We start from the raw sequence: 21070 nt of genomic DNA on the forward strand, positions 1-21070 counted from the left end.
CTAGTGTGCTCGTGGCGCCACCCTCTTTTCTCACCTGTGCCCACCCCAGCTTGAATGTCCCTCTCAAGACAGAAAGCACCATGTATTCACCTTGTTGGTGAAGTTTAAAGGTGGAACCCCTTTATCCAGGAGTTCCTCAAGGATAAAGACCAAGTCTTCTACTTCTGTGTTCTGGAAACTAGCCCAACACCTGATATATTTTATTTAATATCAGATGGACAGTGTATAAGAGGATGAACTGCTGAGAGAAAAGGTATTTACAAAGACATGACTGATTTGTTCTAACATTAGTAGAGCCAAAAGGGAAAATACAGATCAGATTCTCAGTTTTTATGGACCTAGACAGTGTCTAAATAAAGTTTATGGGATCACCGTGCATGGGGTATTCAAAAGCAGTCTTAACAGTCATGAACCAAAGAAAGGAGAGACGTCTTCTCCCAGCTCTCTGATGCTTCTACCATTTTAAAGGAGCTGGTGGGCCACCTTGTTCAGGAGCGCACTGAAACAAGCCAAGATGGGCCAACAGACAGAGAAGAGAAGGAGAGGAAGAAGGTGTCCTTAATCTATCAGAACTCTGAAGTCTTTCGACTCCAAGAATTACTAAAGGACCACAAGTAAGAGGAAATAATCTGGACTTTTTCTGACATTTGGTAAAGGGAGCAGTAGAGACCTTTCAATGGAACCCAGAAAAAGTTAATAGTTGACAACAAGCTAGAATCATAGAATTTTTTAATTGAAAGGGGCCATGGAAAATATCTGATCTAACGTCCCCACTACACAGATGAAGTATCTGAAGCTCAGAGAACCATGTATGTAACCTAGCCATAGAGAGAACCTAGGTCTCCATCACATCTGAATGACCAAGTATGTTTCCTGAGGTGCACCCAGCTCAAAGCCATCTAGGACTCAGATGACCCTAGAATGGATGATAGAACTTTAAGTATATAACAAGTCCCTCCAGAATAGCACCATCCAATAGAAACAGAAGGCGAGCCATGAATGAGAACCACATGTGTCATTTTGTTGTTTTTTGTTTTTTGGGGGTTTTTTTGCGGTACGCGGGCCTCTCACTGCTGTGGCCTCCCCCGCTGCGGAGCATAGGCTCCGGACGCGCAGCCTCAGCGGCCATGGCTCACGGGCCCAGCCGCTCCGCGGCATGTGGGATCTTCCTGGACCGGGGCACGAACCCGTGTCCCCTGCATCGGCAGGAGGACTCTCAACCACTGCGCCACCAGGGAAGCCCCATACATGTCATTTTAAATTTTCTAGTAGCCACATTAAAAAGGTCAAAAGCAGGTGAACTTGATTTTAGTATTTTACTTTTAATCCAATCTATCCAAAATACCATTTCAACATGTAATCAATACCCAAAATTGAGATATTTTCCTTTCTTACTATGTCTTCAAAATCCAGTGTATGTCTCACACTGACAGCACACATCAGGAGGACCACGTTTCAAGCCATATGTGGCGGTGGACTCCCTACTGGGAAGTGCAGGTACAGACAGGAGAACTGCAAGCACCCGGGTGCTGGAAGCTCCCCTACAGATGGAGGAAAGACAAAGATGCCTAGAAGTATTTTTGTTGACAAATAGGGTATCTGCCTCTTAGACTCTCTGACCTGCCTTCATGTAACACAATCAAAGGCATTAAAAGACATGAAAAATCAGTTGGAGGATTTTTTTCATTATCTCCTCACTCCACAGAGCTCAGCTTCAGTGTTATGCACCTGGAATGCACCCTGTAGCTGCTCTCTTTCCTGCCACCTCCACTTTCCCAACGTTTCCCTTCCTTCGAGGCCCATCTTGAATGCTACTTCCACCACCACCGTCACCGCCATCACCACCACCACAGGAAGCTACTGACGATCCCTCTGTACCCTGTTACTGGCCGTGACTCTCTCTCCTCTGACTGCGCATGGTGTAGTGTCCCTAGCTCTTTCAGGACCCTTTACTGCTCTGCTCTGCCTTGCATGGTCCTCTACTTATAAATTTTCAGGTTAAGAATTTTCATGGTTGCAAACAAAGCCGTTCATCGGGGGAAAGCATGGTAATTCTTCCTGCCACCAAGAGGCAGCGTGAACAGTAGCTACTAGAACATAACTTGGAACTTTTCAAACAAATGAACTACCAGTAGTTCTTTAGAACCCAACCTGTTTGTAAGCAGAACAGCTTTCGGTGGATATGGGTGACACGTCTTGCCTCTCTCATGGTCTTTTAGAATCCCCTGCTGAGCCCAGCCTGCTGTGGGCAGTGAGGAGGGCTCTCCATTCCAGGAGGCAGAGGGCATGGCAGAAGGAGACTCTGGAGGCAGGAAGATGTGGTTTCCAATCCTAGCTCTGTCGCTGGCTGCTTGTGTAACGTGGAGAACATTATTTAACTCTTCTGAACTTCGATTTCCTCCTCTGTAATTTGTGGCTAACAACTTCCACCATTTAGTATGACTGTGTGACTTTCTCCTCAGATACCAGAGGAAAAATGCCTAGCGCAGTCTAAGGCAAGCACTCTGATTAAGAGGCCATGTTTATTGAGCAATTACTGTACACCACATGGGCTAGGAGTTCTGTATCTCATCCCATCTAACCCTTACAGCAACGCTACGATGGAAGCACTCTTATTTTCCTCATTTTACAAACATGAAGACTGAGGTTGAAGAGATGTGATCTCATTGAAGGTGACAGAGCCAGATGGTAATGAAGTCAGGACTTAGAACCCCAGGCTTTCTGCCTGGTTCCAAAGCCTGTGCTCTTAATCACAGCCATATACTGTGTGGCTTAATGGGATGCCAGCCTGTACCAAACACCTCTGTTTCCTGGCTGCTCTGATAAACCTAAGGGCAGTCAATTAATAGGCAGTTCTTAGACCTACCCATTCCCCGTCCCCCTAGCTACACTCAGCCTTCCAGGACAGGATGTGCCCCTCTTTCCCGAGGACCCCAAAACCATTCTAATATAAACCAACAAATAGATGCAATTCCAAGTGCTTTTTAAAACACTGATCATTCCACAGAACTTTCTTTACTGTCTAAACAAGAAAGTCTCATTAGATAAAGTCATAACAGTAACAACCAGGAAAACAAAGAACATGGAACGCTGGGTCTCAAAGGACCCTCAAGATCAGCCAACCCTTCAGTTTCAACAGGCAGGTGAGGGCACTGAGATGGAGGGACGCCAGGCTTCCGGCCAAGGTCACACAGCTGGTCAGCGGCAGCGTCCACCCCAGGTCCCACACCACCTGCCACATAATTGACTTCCATTTACAGCCTGACTTAAAACTCCAAGTGCAGACTCTTAAAGGATCTGCAGCCCAGTTTTCCTTTTGTCCGGTAGTTGGGAGCCTGTGACCTGTCACAGCTGCCATGCGACGGAGGAAAACACTTAGAGCGGAAAATGCATTCTTGGTCTAGAAGAGGCGAAGGTGCCAACCATCACCAAACCTCAAGTCAAAAAGTCATCATTCTATGCCGACCGTTTAGAACGATTTCAGGGTGTCTGGAGTAACAAGAACTCTGAGATCCTAGAGGCAGGGTCCTCTCAGAGGAGGACCTACATCTCCGGAACGGTCTTCTCCCTGAACAGCTCACAAAGCCAACCCAATTAGCCTCTGAGGATGGACAAAGCCAGTGCTTTTCCCAACGTGCATGTGTATCTACCTGCGGTGGCTTATGAACTTTTAAAATGTTTACTAAACTTTGTTCTCTCCTATTTAGAATATACCCAGAGGCAAAGGGATAAGTGAGAATGCTTTTATGAACTGCAAAATAAGACCACCGTTGAACATACATAGATATATTTCATACCAATCTTAAGACAACTCACATTCCCCCTACCTACATCTTCTGCCTAGATCTTTAAAGAAATGTTGCATTGTGAGAACTCTGAATAACTCCAGCTTATGTCCTGCCCACGGTGCTAGGAAATTGGGCAGGGATTATAAACTGAACCTTGGTGGTGGCTAATCCTTCAGGGGACCAGATTCTGGGTAACAGAAAGCAGGGCCATCTGGTACCAATATGACAGATAGATGCAACTGATGTACCAACTAGTAGTGGCTGCCTGCGAGCCACACTGAAAACTTCATAGGTCGCAGCCAAGTTTAGTGAGGATGACTGTCTCGATTGATTAGCCATGCCTGTCAAGGGTGCCGGGTTAGGGAAGTGAGGATGGGTGATAAATATATGAATGCAAGGAAAGGGAGGGAAGGAATTCTGGTGGAAATGTCCTACGTGGTGACTTACAGGAATCACACGTTTGGAAGACACCTAGAAACAACAAAGCCATAAGAATATAAAGTTGCCAAGATGAGAAAAAAGGAATAAAAACAAGGCCAAAATCTTGAAGAACACCACATTTAGGAAGCAGGATAAAGAAGTCTCAGGAGGAAAAAACTGACAAAAAGGAGAAAATTCGGTGACAGATCAAATAAAAGATTTTAAGTGTTCAACAGTTAGATGCCTCAGAAAAATCTCATATGGTGACTAGAAAGCAGCTTTAGTAGACTGGCTGTGCTGGATCCAAGGAATGGATGCTGCTGAGGAAGTGGAGGAGGGGAGAGAGACCATGCTGAAAAATCTGGTGCCAAAACCATCAAGAAAAGTCCAACGGGAGTTCCAGAAATTACCCGGGACATACACAAGAATTGTTAACTATGTGATTATCATCATGCAGTATTGCATGCAGAAGTGAAATCAGATCATCTTTGTAGGTAGAGGAACAGAGTAGCAGACAGGGATTCTTTTTTTTTTTTTTTGCGGTACTGTGGGTCTCTCAATGTTGTGGCCTCTCCCGTTGCGGAGCACAGGGTCCGGACGCGCAGACCCAGCGGCCATGGCTCATGGGCCCAGCCTCTCCACGGCATGTGGGATCTTCCCGGACCGGGGCACGAACCCGTGTCCCCTGCATCGGCAGGCGGGCTCTCAACCACTGCGCCACCAGGGAAGCCCCGACAGGGACTCTTTGATGAGCAAAAACAATTGCTGGAGCCAGAGCCTGGACTACAAAGGAGATATGATGAAGGCGGGAAGGCGGGCGGGATTCAAGAGACAATTTGAGAGGAGAGATGGGAACCTGAGCAGTACCAGTCTGGTGGCCTTGACGCAGGACACAAAGGCATTGACAGAAAGAAAGCAGATGAAATGAAGAGGTGCAAGGCACGCACAGGGCACTCCACAGGGAATGTGTTGAAGGGGCAGCTGGAAAAGAGTGCAGACTTGCTTCCAAGGAGTAGTGATGCCAAGGGAGAGGGGCCCAACTAGGACCTTGTGTGGCAATGCTCAGAAGCTCTGAGGGAAGATACTCTGGTTCAGCAGACTGTGAGGCAGAGGGCCTTGTGGGATGGCAGGCACCAATGAGAGGAGCTCTGGTGGGGCGTGCAGCCAACAGGCTGAGTGGGCAGGAGGGCAGTCAGTGAGAGCCAATGGTCCTTTGAAAAGCCAAGAGCCTGGAGAGAGCAGCAGAGAGTATGTTCAGAGCCACAGAAGAGCACCCCAGGGGCTCTCCCTGTCCCTTCCGCCTTAGCAGTCAAAAGGAAGAAGAGTTTCTTCGGTGAAAATAAAACAGATCAGTTGAGGAAACCTCTTCAAGAAGGTGCAACTGCTCAAGGCATCCTGAGGAGACACAGGGCAGGCATTTTAGCAACGGCCCCACTGAGTCTTGGAAAGACACACAGAAGGGACCATGCCAGTCACCAAGGCACCTTCTCTTTCCACCTCTTAGACAACCAACCCTCTGGGGGAAGGCGGGTGCCACCTGGGATGTTCCAACTTGGCACGTCTCCTCCCCACCAGCCCTGACAACACTCTACCCAGACCCCTAGTCCTACCTGACCCCCTTTACCTCCTTCAGATTTCAGCTCAAAAATCCCTCCCGCCAGGAGGACTTCCCAGACCCCTCATCAGACGGTGGTCACTCTGCGCAACCCCCCATTCTCACACCACATGCCGGCAGCCAACTGCTCAGTCTGACGTCCTGGCAGGCGGGTCTTGGGTACCACTGCCTTCGTGCCTGGCACATGGTGGGCATTCAATACTAGATTGCTGAACGCAGGCAAGAAGAACAGGGGCAAGTACCATAGGCGGCTAAAGTCGTGTCCACTGTGGCCTGAGCCAGCAGCACACCTACAAACTGTTTAAAAAGCAAACCCAGCAGCTAGACTTATTCGTTTACCGTTGCGGCATGGCGCTTCCTAGGTAAACGCAGCTTAGAGATTGGTTTTAAAAAAACAAATCCTTGCACAGCAAAGGAAACCATAACCAAGACCAAAAGACAACCCTCAGAATGGGAGAAAACATTTGCAAATGAAGCAACTGACAAAGGATTAATCTCCAAAATTTACAAGCAGCTCATGCAGCTCAATAACAAAAAAACAAACAACCCCATCCAAAAATGGATTGACCCAATCGCAAATCACACACGTACATCATTTGAGCTGGATCACAACAAACCTTAATGTGCAGGCTAGAATTATAAAGTTTTCAGGGGAAAACACAGGCAAATACCTTTGTAAGAGCAGAAGGCAAAGACTTCTTAGGTCCCAGAAAGTAAGAAGCATAAAAGAAGGAACTGGTTAAGTTAGACAAAGTCAAAAGCTTCTGCTCATCAAAGATATAGTTAAGAACATAAGCAAGCCACACATTTGGAAATAATATTTGCAAAACAGATATCTAGCAAAGGACTGTTATCCAGGATATAGAAAATAATCTATAACTCAATAATAAAGACACAAAAATCACAAGCAAAAATCTGAACAGACACACAAAGGTATACAAATGGACAATAAACATATACAAAAGGGCTTAACATCACAAGTCATCAGGGAAAGACAAGTTTAAACCACAATGAGATACCACTACACACGTACCAGAACAGCTAAAATTAAAAAGACTAACAAAACCTACTGCTGGCTAAGTCGAGTACCAGCGTTGTCATTCACTGTTGGTAGGGATGTAAAAAGGTCCAAACCAGTTTGGCAAAAGCTAATGCAGTTTCTACACGCTGGCCTGCCTCCCAGCCCAGCAATTCAATTCCTAGGAATTTATCCAAGGAAATAAAAGCCATACATTCACAAAAAGGAGTTGGACAAGAATATCCAAAGAAGCTAATTCATATAACCAAAAAATAGAAGCAGCCCAGGCATCCATCAACGGGAGGACAGATAAATCGTGGTATCATCATTCAATGAAATACTAATCGGCAATAAAGAGAAGCAAACCACTCGCAGCCCCAAAGCAGCAGACACATAGCAGCATGGATGAATCCCACGAACACTTCTGTTGAGTGAACAATATCAAGAATGCCTACTTGACGATTCCATTTATATGAAATTCTGGAACAGTAGGAACTAACCTATAGTAGAAAAAAAAATCAGCTCAGCGGTTACCACAAGGAGAGAGAGATAAGAGAATGATTGGGAAGGAGGATGCAGGAACTTTCTGGGGCGCAGGTATGGCTCTCTACATCTTGATAGGGGTTGGAGTTAGGCACATGAATTTGTCAGATTCAGCCAACAACCTCAAGATCTGTGCGTGTCACTATAAATTGATCTCAAAAGAAAAAGGAAACCAATATTAAACTGTTAATGACACGAACGCTGAACTATTCAGGGGAGAAGTTTACTGATGTATGTGATTTACTTTGAAAGACATAAACGAGATGGACTGACAGATGGATGGAGGGATAACGAGAGGACTAGATGGAGAGGTGTGTCGATGTGCATGAAAGCACCTAGGCAGTGGATATACAGCCGTGCACTTTCAAATTCTCAACTTTGTCATATGCTCAAAAGCATTTTTTTTTAATTTGTTTTGGCTGTGTTGGGTCTTCTTTGCTGCGCGTGGGCTTTCTCTAGTTGCGGTGAGCGGGGGCTACTCTTCGTTGCAGCACACAGGCTTCTCACTGCAGTGGCTTCTCTTGTTGAGGAGCATGGGCTCTAGGCGCACGGGCTTCAGAAGTTGTGGCGCACAGGCTCAGTAGTAGTGGCTCCCAGGCTCTACAGTGCAGGCTCAGTAGTTGTGGCGCACAGGCTCAGTAGTAGTGGCGCCCAGGCTCTAGAGCGCAGGCTCAGTAGTTGAGGTGCACGGGCTTACTTGCTCGGCGGCATGTGAGATCCTCCCGGACCAGGGCTTGAACTCACCGTGTCCCCTGCATTGGCAGGTGGACTCCTAACCACTGCACCACCAGGGAAGTCTGCTCAAAATTTTTCATAATCAAATGTTGGAGAGGAAAAAGAGCAAGAACAAGTTTCTGAAAGTCCTCTGTAGATGTGATCGTGGCAGTAATATAGTGTCCACACGTTTAGAGAAGCACGGTGAAGTACGTAGGGGTGAAATGACATGACGCCTGGAATTGACGGATGAACCACATGTGACAAAATCTTGATAATTATTGATGCTGGAAGATGATTATTGACGGGAGTTTGTCACTATTCTCATTTTTGCAGATTTAAATTTTTTTAATTAAAGAAATATTAAAACATCCCTAAGAGGCAGGGCCTACATGAAACAAGCATGTATCTGCTTCAGCAAGAGTTTCCCCGAGGCCAACACGGCTTTAATCCAACCACCTGGGACAAAAGAGGATCTTGATTTAAGCTGATGATAAGTGCAGAGCCAGCAACCAAAGGAAGCTTTCCTTCTCACACTCTGAAGTCTCTGTCAGCTGCACCGGGCTTGTTCCCATGTGGCCTTTTAGGGTCCTCCAGCCAAAAAGCAGGAAGCTCACATACTTAACCGGAGTTTCACTCTCTTCTCAAGAAATCGAGTGAGTATCCCGTGCATTTCAGATGAAACCGAACAGCTGTGCTCAGCAAATCTTCCCAAGGCTCTCTTCCAGGCATTGCCAAAAGAAGAAAAAAAAAAAAAAAAACCCAAAGCCTCTTTAATCCCTATTTTTAAATAATAACTGTCGCTGACCCACCACCTCACCCCTAACCTGAGATTGCGTTGTTGCCGAGCTCACTGTAATTATTCTTATCACAGCATTTATCCCACAATATTACAAAATGCTTGTTTGTTGCCCAGACTGGGCTCCTTGGTATGGGGAGTGGTGGCGGGGGGGTATCTTGTTCACTATTATATAACCAGCTAAGCACAATGCCTGGAACACCTACAAGCTTCCTAGAATAGTTTCTGGTGGCTGGGTGAACCATTTGTAAAACACGCACAGTTTACAGAGCCCTTCCATATGGTCTCCTTCTTCCGGCCACCCTAAGAGCTATGCAGGGCAGAAATTATTCGCCTCCCCGCAATATCCCAGATAAGGAAACAAGGCCAAGGGGGCATTCAAGACGCGCTCCATCTCACAGAACAATCAGTGGTAAAACCTGGGCCAGGGCCAGTTTTGCTAACTCCTTGAGATGTTCTTTTCATCATATTCCTTTCTGAGGAAAATTCAAGTTGATCACTCAGAAGACGAGACACTTCTCTAAGCATGATCAAAACGCTTGGAGTTAGGGATCCTGTGGCCTCTGAACCGACGAACTTTAAGAGTGAACAGGAGCCAGTGAGCATGGATCTTCCTCGGAAAGCAGGGAGAGTAAACAGCTGGATAAACGCCACTACCCATAAAAGCCCAGATGTTCGGCTTGATGTTTCAACATATTAAATGTCTCATCTAATTAATTAAGGTAAAAAGACAATAGGGGCGCTGTACACCATGTTAATCTCCACCAGCCAGCTGACATCAGCTGCTCCACATGCATTACTCTGTTGCAAAATTTCTCCCTCCAAACACGCCCCTTCCCCCATTTTGCATAAACAACAACCAAGTGCTGTTTTCATAGCCCCTTTGGAAGGATCAGGGGCTGGCTAGGATTACCGTGAGCTGTCATCTTTGAGGTCAAATTACCCCCAAGCAGTAGTTCACACAAAACTCGTCCTCTTCTCTTAGCTTCAAGTTGGGGGAAAGAACTGGAAGTTCTGGTGAATCTGTAAATAAAACACTGGCCATCGGCTGAGGTGCATGCCCTCCCTGAACCCATCCACGCACACATGAAATGCAGCCCAGGATTCCTGCTTTGAGTTTCAGCAGGTGAACTGGCAACAATTTTCACGGGGCCAAAGGTCCCCAGGCACAGCTGCGCTCCAACTCCTTCAGAAAAGCAACCCAGCATCCTGTCTCTAGAGTACAAGCATGCTTTTTATGTCCTATACGGAGTTACCGACAGGCCTGGGAGCTGTCAAGGGCCTTGTGAATTACTGTGGAATTACCAGGCACTTCGCGGTATTTATTGATATTCCATTGCCTTGGGCTCCAAAACTTGGTGCTGAGGTATCTTAGCCTCCATGCTAGGTTTTCAATGCCAAGGTCTTGCTGTGTCAAGATTTCTGGGAACCTTTCCTTCCCTAAATGTGGACCTGTCTCATGCTGTGGGTAGTGAGGAGGAAATGGTTCCCAACACCTATCCCCAGCCCCAGGCCTCCTACCCAATATCATTTCCCACCTAAGCAGCCACAGAAAGGAGTACTTTTGTCCTTCAGAGCAGCAAGTGGCCAAGCAAGACACGCAGACAGAACAGATCTGAATCTAGCAGCCAATGCCCAATTGCAGCTCTGAGGCTTTTCTCCACTGCTTGCTCATAAGCTACTGACTTTACCATCATAAACTGAGTATTCCCCGTGCCCCACTGCTGCTTGCTTCAATTCAAGAAACCTTTGGAATTTCAACTGATACCAAAAATTCAACTACAGTTATATCCTCCATCAAAAAAGATTTACCAATACTAATCTACATTTTTTTTTCCTCTGCCTCTAAGGAGCCTTTCAAAATTTGAGCCAAATCTCCTATAATGTCATTAAAGTGAAAGAAAAATAATTTAAACAATGAGTGGAATGATTTTAGAAAAATAGCCTTATTGAGCTACATGTATTCCTTTGAGTACCAGAAATATTTTTAAACAAGCATTTGATTCTTAGGGACTGAAGTTACTGTTACGAGATCACCACCAGCCCCCCCAAAAAAGCAGGAGGCTGAATTTCCAGTTTAATTATGACCACAGATGAGCAGCTGGAATGAAATTACTTCACTGTGCTGTGTGTTCCTAATTCATCATATACAAGTGATCTCTGATTTCATTAATGATTTTTCTCTACTTCTCAGATGTTTAGCTTAAAGGGAAATTCTTTAAATTATCTCTTTCCAACTATACTTTTTCAATATAGTCTTCACTCTGGAAATTCAAATTTACTGATATTAATTTCATACTGATAGTGTAAAACCCACTCCTTCGATAAAACATGATCTTATAAAATGTAAAAGGCAACCCACTCTTATCTCTGAACAAATATCCTGCTTTACATCAACTGCCCAATAACCAATAACAAAAGATTCAAGTTTTACTTTGTTACCTGACACACAAAGATGTGTGGCATAAAAAACCGAGTTACAGAAATTGTACTTTTTTCTTTTTAGGTTTATATGTTTTAGCTAAAATCAGAACTTGTTAAACCCCTTGGGCTTCTGGAAGAATGCAGAGGATTTAAAGAGCATTTCTTCCTGGACCTCCCAGATGCTGGCAAAGTCCTCGGGAATGAGGAGGTGTTAGGAGAGAACAGGCAGATATACACACACGATGGGTATTAATTCCAGTCTTGATTTCTGGTAGAAGGCAGCCCTTTACCAAAAATATGAGATTCACAAAAATAAAATTCTTGGCTTACTATCATCTCTGCAAAGTGACCTCCCCTTTCTCTTCTCAAACCACTGAAGAAATAAACACCATACGTTTCCATTAACCTGGATGAAAACAGTTCTCCATGGGGCCTTTGGCTTTCCATAAAGGTAGAAAATCCGTACACCGGTAGATCTGTACACCTTCAAAGGTAACAATATGAATACTCAACATTGATGGAGCACTGACTATGTACAAGGCACAGCTCTTAACTCTTTATCTGTATTATCTCAGTCTTTACAACAACCTGCCCTTAGACCAAAAGGCTTACAAAAGACCCATATCCTCAGGCTGTGAGTCACGCTGCACAGAGCCCATGGCTGCAAAGCGCAGTTAGAGGAGCAGCTCGATGCAAAAGGCACACAAGGGCATGAACGAGGGAGTGGACCTGAACCTCTAAGAAGCCTGAGGTGCCCAGGGTGGGCCTCCCCCAAGCTTCCGTCAGACTCCATCTCTTTCCTCATCCTCTCCCCTTTGCTCTTCCCCTAGCTCTTTTTCTCCTCTTGGTGCCCACACTACTCTAAACCTTGAGTCCTTCAGGATTGAAGGCAGCGATCATCCCCAACCTAGACAACACTCAGGGAGAGAAAGCCCATTGAGAGAACACAGTGTCAGCGGCCTCAGGCACTCAGGAACCCGACCTTCTGCAACCAGACAAAGGAAAAGTGAAAGCTACTTCCTATAATCCTTTTCACTAACTGGAATCAGGTCATAAGCCACACCCAGCAGCAAGAGGAGCTGCAAAGTCAAGGATCAGGTTTCTTTGGTCACCACAGTGGGCAACAGGCAAGACAGATGGGGATACTTTGAGTGGTCACCCAACAGAATCTGATTCTAATTTTATGTATTGTCATGTAGTACATGCAGGTACCATGTAAGCATTGGTGAAAACTCGAATGGAATGGTAATACGCACATTTGTAAAACTAATACGCACATTTATTTCCAGTTGCACACTACTAGAGAGGATTCTAAAGCACCTTTACGCTAGCAACTGTCTAGCAACTGTCAACATAGCTGCCGTAAAGTTGCACATCCCAATGGAGTTGGACAAAAATGTCATGAAATACTGCAAGCCAAATAGAATTTCAGAAATCACATAGGGGGACAAGAACTGTTTACTCTGGAGTGTTGCCTTATATTAGCTCTAACACACACACACACACACACACACACACACACACACGAATCTCAAACAAAACGAAGCAGCCAAAGCTCAGACTGTGGCTTGCACTTGTTCCCATCATTATATCATTATACCTCCTGGTTAAAGGGTCCCCTGGAGCTGTGCTGGATACAAAGACAAGCTGGTGGCCTCATCTGTCAACTGACTCCAGAGTTTCATTTAGCTTCTCTGGCTGCTTGAGCAGGTATTCCCATATCTGCCCCTTTCCCCTGTAGCCTTCCAAAGCTGCTTACAAGGGTGAAAAGAGACAAAAATCTTCCTGGATAGAGAAGATGCTTTGGTCTTACCTATTCTATTCTCATCCTCTGATAATCCCAACATAACATTCACAAGATAAACAATGCACAACAGTAGTACAAGTTTGTTTACACTTCCATTTGCTCATTGATCCATTTATTCATTCATTCATACAGCATTTATAAAGTTGTACCATGTTGGGTGGGGAAAGGAGAAAGCACATATTCCCTGCCTAAAAGCACATATCCGTTACTTCTTACCTCCACTTCTTAACACTGGTACTCAGCATTCAGAAACGTGGGGAGGCAAAAGAAGAAGCCCTTATGCCTTATGAAGACATTGGTGGCAGCATCCCCAAGGGCCAAGAAAGCAGGCAGTAAGAGGTCGTAGATACGGAGGCGGCAGACAGAAGAGGCAGCCAGATAGTCAGGAAGATCAGTTACACTGAACAAATAAGTAAATATAGTGAGAATAAAAGGAGTCAGGTTTCTCACTCTGAGAAGGGATTTCTGACCATGGAAAGAAGGCTGGAAAGACCTCTGAGGTGTTGGATTGGAATTAGAAGTATTGGTGTAAAGTGATGGGTTTTTAAATAAAAAACAGACAAAATATTTATTTTTCTGTATTTGTGTGTGCGAATATATACATATTTACATGCACGACTGTGCGCACACAGCAGCAATGAGCACAGTGAGCTATCAAATTCTGGTTTCTGAATATCACCCTCCACTAAAGTGAATCAGAACAATTTGAAGAAAAGTTGATTTCAGAGTTGGGGCAGAGAAAATGCAAGATGATCCTGGGACATCTGTGTCAGAATATAAGGAAGTGCTTAATAAATGATGGGCATCTGTCAAGAGGACAGAGCCAGCTTGCAGAAACAAATCAGGCACAAGTTGAGGATTAAAATGGTAGTTGACAGGTTATAACCCATTGGTTAAAACAGAACCATGAGTCCATACTGAACATACATGTATAATGGAGGAGAAGGGAACCCTCTTTCTTACAGTAGAAAGCCAAGTAATAAATGCAGAAATGGTGGAAATAGATTACTTCTATTCAGCAACCATGGTGGTGGTGCGTGCAGGTGGGAGTCGGCCATGGATGATAAGGTTGATGGGTGATATTTTTGTTTTGTTTTGTTTTTGTTTTACGCGGGCCTCTCACTGTTGTGGCCTCTCCCGTCGCGGAGCACAGGCTCCGGACGCGCAGGCTCAGCGGCCATGGCTCACGGGCCCAGCCGCTCCGCGGCATGCGGGATCCTCCCAGACCGGGGCACGAACCCGTGTCCCCTGCATTGGCAGGCGGACTCTCAACCACTGCGCCACCAGGGAAGCCCAGATGGGTGATGTTTTGATGAGGAGCAGGATATTAGTATAGTACTGTATACCACAGTAATTAAATACAAAGGGAGAATGGCAGCTGTACAGTGGAGACACCTGGCAGACCCCATCGTGACCAGACGATCAAGGTTAACATCACCAGTGATAAGACAGGTCCTCATCATGTGTCTCTTGACGTGATACACCAGGAATATCTCAGTGCACGGCCTGAGTCTAATTAGGAGGAAACAATGGACAGACCAAAGTGAAAGGCTGTCCTACAGAATGAAAGGTCTTTGAAGGGCATGAGACACAGGGAAAAGACGGAGGAATGTTTCCAGGTTAAAGGATATACTGATGTGGTAAGATAACTAAATAGAATGCATGTTCCTAGATAGGATCCTGGACCAGAAAGGAAAAGGGGACATTGTCGGAATGCTCGGATAAGTCTGAATGGGGTCTACAGACTGTACAGTGAGTACTGTTGCATCAATGCTCATCTCCTGATTGGGATGCTTATACAATGATAATGCAGGAGGAGAGGTCCTTGTTTGGGGCAACATTAGTGGTGATGAGCATGTCAGAAAACAGATGTGTGTCATGTGTGGCCACATGCATGTGTAGAGAGAAAGAGAGGGTGACTGGAAACGGAAGTGAAATATTAACAACTGGAAAATCTGAGTGAGGTGGAGGAGATACAGAATTCTTTATACTGTTTTTACAGGTTTTTTTTGTACGTCTGAGACCATTGCCATTTTTTATAAAAACACATGCTATAAGAAAGAGGCCCTGACGCCACTAGGACCTGAGTTTAAATTCTAACTCAGTAATTTCTTTGATCTATGACCCTAAGGAAATAATCTGAGGTTCAGTTACAGCATTTAAAATTAATTCCTGGGCTTCCCTGGTGGCGCAGTGGTTGGGAGTCCGCCTGCCGAGGCAGGGGACACGGGTTCGTGCCCCGGTCCGGGAAGATCCCGCGTGCCGTGGAGCGGCTGGGCCCGTGAGCCATGGCCGCTGGGCCTGCGCGTCCGGAGCCTGTGCTCCGCGACGGGAGAGGCCACAACAGTGAGAGGCCCGCGTACCGCAAAAAAAATTAAAAAAAATTAATTCCTACTGTGCCTCACAAAATTGAGATTAACGTAGATAACCAATAACATCACCATTTACTGAGGACTTACCATGGTGCACGCACATTTTAGAAATCCTATTGCTAAACCACTCAACAACCTGGCACAGTATTATGATCCCCAATTTACAACATGAATAGCCTAAGACTCAGAGAGACGACATGTCCTCTCCTTAGTCAAAAAGCAGGGGTCAAGCCAGGAAGTCAGCTTCAAAACCCTACCTTCATTCTACTGCACTGAGCTTTTCGGATGGGCAGCTCTTCCCAGTGTATTTAGGACGCTGAAGGAACTCGATCAACATTGATTTTCCTACCAACCACCTAGTAGAAGAGCAGATATATGATTAAATGATTATACTATAACGTGTCAACCATATTATGTCTATGCAAAATGCAATGCGTAACTGAAAAAAGAACAAAGTGATTTTGTGGGGTCTGGCTCTGTGGCAAAAGGGTGAGGAGGGTTCAAAGGCAAGTTATACTTAGTTGATGTTGAAGGGTGAGAAGGCAATGGAGAAGCAAGGGGAGGCAAGAGGCAAGGGATTTCAGGCAGAAGTTCGGCAGATACAAAGCCGTGGCGGCAGGCGTGTTGGGGAAGCAGTGCACAGAGGGAGGAAGCCAGCTGGGGAGGGGTAAGTGGTAGGTGGGCAGAAACCAGATCAGGAAGAGTCTGACATGCCATGTTTAGAAGTTGACACTTTTTTTTTTTTTTTGCGGTACGTGGGCCTCTCACTGCTGTGGCCTCTCCCGTTGCGGAGCACAGGCTCCGGACGCGCAGGCTCAGCGGCCATGGCTCACGGGCCCAGCCGCTCCGCGGCATGTGGGATCCTCCTGGACCGGGGCACGAACCCACGTCCCCTGCATCGGCAGGCGGACTCCCAACCACTGCGCCACCAGGGAAGCCCTAGAAGTTCACACTTTGGGGCTTGCCTGGTGGCGCCGTGGTTAAGAATCCGCCTGCCGATGCAGAGGACATGGGTTCAAGCCATGGTCTGGGAAGATCCCACGTGCCACCAAACAACTAAGCCCGTGTGCCACAACTACTGAAGCCTGTGCGCCTAGAGCCCACACGCCACAACTACTGAAGCCTGTGCGCCTAGAGCCCATGCTCCACAACAAGAGAAGCCACGGCAATGAGAAGCCCGCGCACTGCAACGAAGAGTAGTCCCCTTTCCCTGCAACTAGAGAAAGTCCACATGCGGCAACGAAGACTCAACGCAGCCAAAAATAAATAAATAAAATAAATAATTTTTTTTTTTAAGTTGACACTTTGCCCTCTTGGCTAGGGAGGACACGGCACATCTGCTATCAGCGCCTCTCCCTACACATCAGACATTACAAATCATGGCACTTTATGACACTTCAGGCAGCCCACACCTCAGACAGCCACTACCAAATAACTGGAATTGACATCTGAAATAAAATCGTTTGCCGCCCCTGCTCTAGGCAACAGGGAAACTTACAGGGTTTTTAACAGGTGGCTGGTAAGATCGGCTCTGTTCTTAATAGAGCACCACCAGCACAGCAGCAAAGATTGGTCGAGAAACAGACTACAGGGCTTCCCTGGTGGCGCAGTGGTTGGGAGTCCACCTGCCGATGCAGGGGACGGGTTCGTGCCCCGGTCCGGGAAGATCCCACATGCTGTGGAGCGTCTGGGCCCGTGGGCCATGGCCGCTAAGCCTGTGCGTCCGGAGCCTGTGCTCTGCGGCGGGAGAGGCCACAGCGGTGAGGGGCCCGCGTACCGCAAAAAAAAAAAAACAAAAAACAAAAAAGAAACAGACTACAGGGAACTTCCCTGGGGGTCCAGTGGTAAAGAATCCGCCTTCCAATGTTGGGGGGGCGCTGGTTCAATCCCTGGTCAGGGAACTAAGATCCTACATGCTACATGGCACAGCCAAAATCAATCAATAAATAAAAAAGAAACAGACTGCAGGCACTGTGACAGGTGAGAAGGTCACTACGATAGTCCCGTGCGATGTATAAAGGAAAGGTGCACATCCAAACAAAGTCAGTATTTGGTCAAACTCCAAGCTTTCATCTAGTCGTTGTCAGAAGGCATATTATGGTGGAGAAAGCATATAAAGTGCTCTTCAAACAACAAAATCCAAGGCAAGCTGAAGGCTGTGCTCAGGGGACAGTGAGACCCAGGAAAACAGACTATACTAGGAGTGAAGCAGGCAGACCAAGAGAGATGTAAGTTTCACTAACCTTGAAATTCCACACAAACATAGTTGCAAACTGACCACAGCAGTACCGTAACACCTGTCAGGTATCAGGTGCTATCAGACTACTAGTCATTCCCTGCAACACTGAGGTGCTCAATTAAAGGATACTATTGAAAGGCCACTAGTCGCAGTTTCTACATCTTGGGAAAAGACACGATATTTAAGCACTTATATTTTTTTTGTTTCTTTTCTAATTAATTTTTATTGGAGTGTGGTTGATTTACAGTGTTGTCTTAGTTTCTGCTGTACAGCAAAGTGAATCAGTTATACATATACATATATCCACTCTTTTTTAGATTCTTTTCCATATAGGTCATTACAGAGTATTGAGGAGAGTTCCCTGTGCTATACAGTAGGTTCTTATTAGTTATCTATTTTATATATAGTAGTGTGTATATGTCAATCCCAATCTCCCAATTTATCCCTCCCCCGCTTTTTCCCCCTTGGTAACCGTAAGTTTGTTTTCTACATCTGTGACTCTTTATCTGTTTTGTTTTGTTTTGTTTTGTTTGCAGTACGCGGGCCTCTCACTGTTGTAGCCTCTCCCGTTGCGGAGCACAGGCTCCGGACGCGCAGGCTCAGCGGCCATGGCTCACGGGCCCAGCCGCTCCGCGGCATGTGGGATCTTCCCGGACCGGGGCACGAACCCGTGTCCCCTGCATCAGCAGGCGGACTCTCAACCACTGTGCCACCAGGGAAGCCCTCTTTATCTGTTTTGTAAATAAGTTTAAGCACTTAAATTAAAATGCACACACATACATAAACCCCTGTGTGCGCAGAGACCTAGGACACAATGAGGAAGCATTCCAACCCAGGATGTGGGCGAGAAACTGGTTTCTTGAGTTTTAGGAGCAGTGGAGTGCTGGGTGTAGTCAAGAGTACTGGGTAGAACTGGGTTTCATCTCTTCTCTGGGCCTCGGTTTCCTTGACTGAAAAGTGAGAGAACGATAAAGATAATCTCTTCACACATAATAATGCTGCTTCTGAACTTTCCTCTCAGAATGAAAAGAGCAAGGAGGTTTGGGAGAGCGTTCTTGCTACACGCACAAGACCATCAGGCTAAATCCTCCTGAGTGCGAATCTGGTGAGGGTAGCAACTCATGGCACATCCAGAAACTTGGTAATACGATTGAGAAAACTGGAAACACATTGCAAGGGAAAGCCTGGGGAGCATACTACATTCTGCTTAAAGATGCTGACTGTTTTTGAAATAAAACTTTAAAACATGCCATAAAAAGCAACTTTTCCTCTGGGGAAAGAGTGGCCTAAAGTGTCTTTGATTGTAACTATGGGAACGGCTTTCATCTGCGCTCTTTATGAGGTTAATTGTAACTCTCCCCCAAGCTCAGAATCTTTCTGAATCTTGTGGTTGTCATCTTACACTCTGCGTGATAAACCTTCGTGTTCAACAGGCACATTCCAAAATGTTTGAACTCGCGGCTCAGAAAGCAGTCAAATGAGTGAAGGCTGATAAAAAGAAGCTCTGTTTTTGCTAGCCTGCATGCGTGTGTGCACGTACACACACTCACACACTCACACACACACACACACACACAGCCTGCTGACTTCCAGCTACACCCAGCGAGAGTGCTTTATGTTTGACTTCGGCTCTTCTAAGTGATCAAGCTTCGTCAGAAAGGACACTGCAACCCACACAAACGTGAGGCACCTAGCACAATGCCTGGCTCATGGTAACCCCTCAGAAGCTCATAACTGTTACCATTTATCCTTCTTTTTCTTCGTTATTGCTGATGGACTATAACACTGTTTGTATTTAGCTGTCATTGCGAGATTGATTCCCTCCAATGAGGTCATCTGCATGGAGCACATAACCACAGAAACACCCCTATGGAATGCTGTTGTGGTAGCCCTTTTTTACCAATGGGCAGAAGACAGTTACCATAAATGTGTTGTTTATACAGGAAAAAAAAAAAAAAAACCACCATGTTGTTCTTCACATTCTTTCATATAACAAGGACCTCCACTGAAAACTGTGGTTCATATTCTCCTCCCAGATGCTAATAGGAATTAATCTCCTGCTGTACTTTCATGGCTCCCTTATAACAGGCTCACTAGGAATAATTATGTGTTAACATCTCTTGAGCATTTGCCACATGCCAGGCACTGTGCTAATCGTTTTGTTTATTATTTCATCTTCACTACAACCCCATGAGATGCTGCTGTTATTCTCATCTACATGAGATGTCTGAGGCTTAGAAAGGTTAAGTTATCCAAGATCGTTCATTCAGTGAGACACACAGCTGGCAAGGGGGTGGAACCAAACTCGAACCAGGTGTTTCTGAATCCAGTGTCCGTGTTCAGGTTTTTCACTAGATTGTAATTACTAAATACAGGGTTCTTAACTTAGAATCCTTAAATGAACTTCAAGGGATCCATGAGCCCTTGTATGTAAAATGGTATGTGTATGTACACACTTTCCTTGGAGAAAGTCCAAAACTTTTACCATATTTTCAAGAGTTCAGGACTCAAAAAATATTTTTTTTTCCTTAAAAAAGCCCAGACTCAGGTGGGACTATATCTTATCATCTTTATATTCGGCACCATCACTTCCCTCACTGCCCCCAGCACCCAAAAGCAGTGCCTAGTACATGATAAGTACTCAACTACCAGTTATCTAATTGACCCCATTCTCTTCTCTGGTCCTTTCTTAGTCTTTTCCCCCAGGGAGACACAATCAGAGTGATGAATTTTTTACAGTTCTGTTTTTAAGCCACGCACATGTGAGAGCTCCATTAGCATAGTTCCAGGGCCCAGCCTTTCACACTGTTGCCCTTCGCAGCCACACGCTACAAAAGAGCAAACAGGACCCCATCCTGCCTTCTCATCCCAGAAAACCACACATCTGCTTGTTCTGGCCTGAAAAGCTCACCTGCTGGGGAAGAAATGCCCAGCATGGCAGAGCAGCACACCTGGCCCCTCTGCGTGAGCTCGAGCCCCATTTTCAGCGTCAGCTGTCAAGTAATCCTCTGCTTTATGAACAATCTCACATTTTAATAAAAGCCATTGTGCAAGGTGAGCTCTTGAAATACGTAAAGTTGGTTTGCAGTCTGCAGCTGCACTTAACAGATGCCCCAATTTCCAACTGAACCGTGTGTAATGGCTAGGAAAATAATAACCCATTATTGCACTTTGGGCATGCCTGTGTGCCAGGCACTGTCCTAGACGCTTCCATCCATCATCCTGCAATCCTCACAACAGCTTAGGCAGATATTATCAACATTTTGCCAATGGAGAACCTGAAGTCCTATCAGAAAGATTCAGTAACTTCTCAAGAGCCAGGATGTGACCC

General features: G+C 45.7%; 1 protein-coding gene across 1 annotated transcript in view; it reads right to left on the bottom strand.

Annotated features, from left to right (window-relative positions):
* The window catches only part of SAXO1 (stabilizer of axonemal microtubules 1), a 33639-nt gene extending 31800 nt beyond the window's left edge, over nucleotides 1–1839 (bottom strand). The window contains exon 1 of the mRNA XM_024760457.1: nucleotides 1699–1839. Coding sequence (XP_024616225.1) covers nucleotides 1699–1839 — 141 coding nt within the window. The remainder of the gene's footprint in view (nucleotides 1–1698) is intronic.
* Nucleotides 1840–21070: the final 19231 nt, after the last annotated feature.

This window comes from Neophocaena asiaeorientalis, unplaced genomic scaffold, assembly GCF_003031525.2.
Source record: "Neophocaena asiaeorientalis asiaeorientalis breed wild unplaced genomic scaffold, Neophocaena_asiaeorientalis_V1.1 scaffold174, whole genome shotgun sequence".
NCBI classification, from domain to species: Eukaryota; Metazoa; Chordata; class Mammalia; order Artiodactyla; family Phocoenidae; genus Neophocaena; species Neophocaena asiaeorientalis.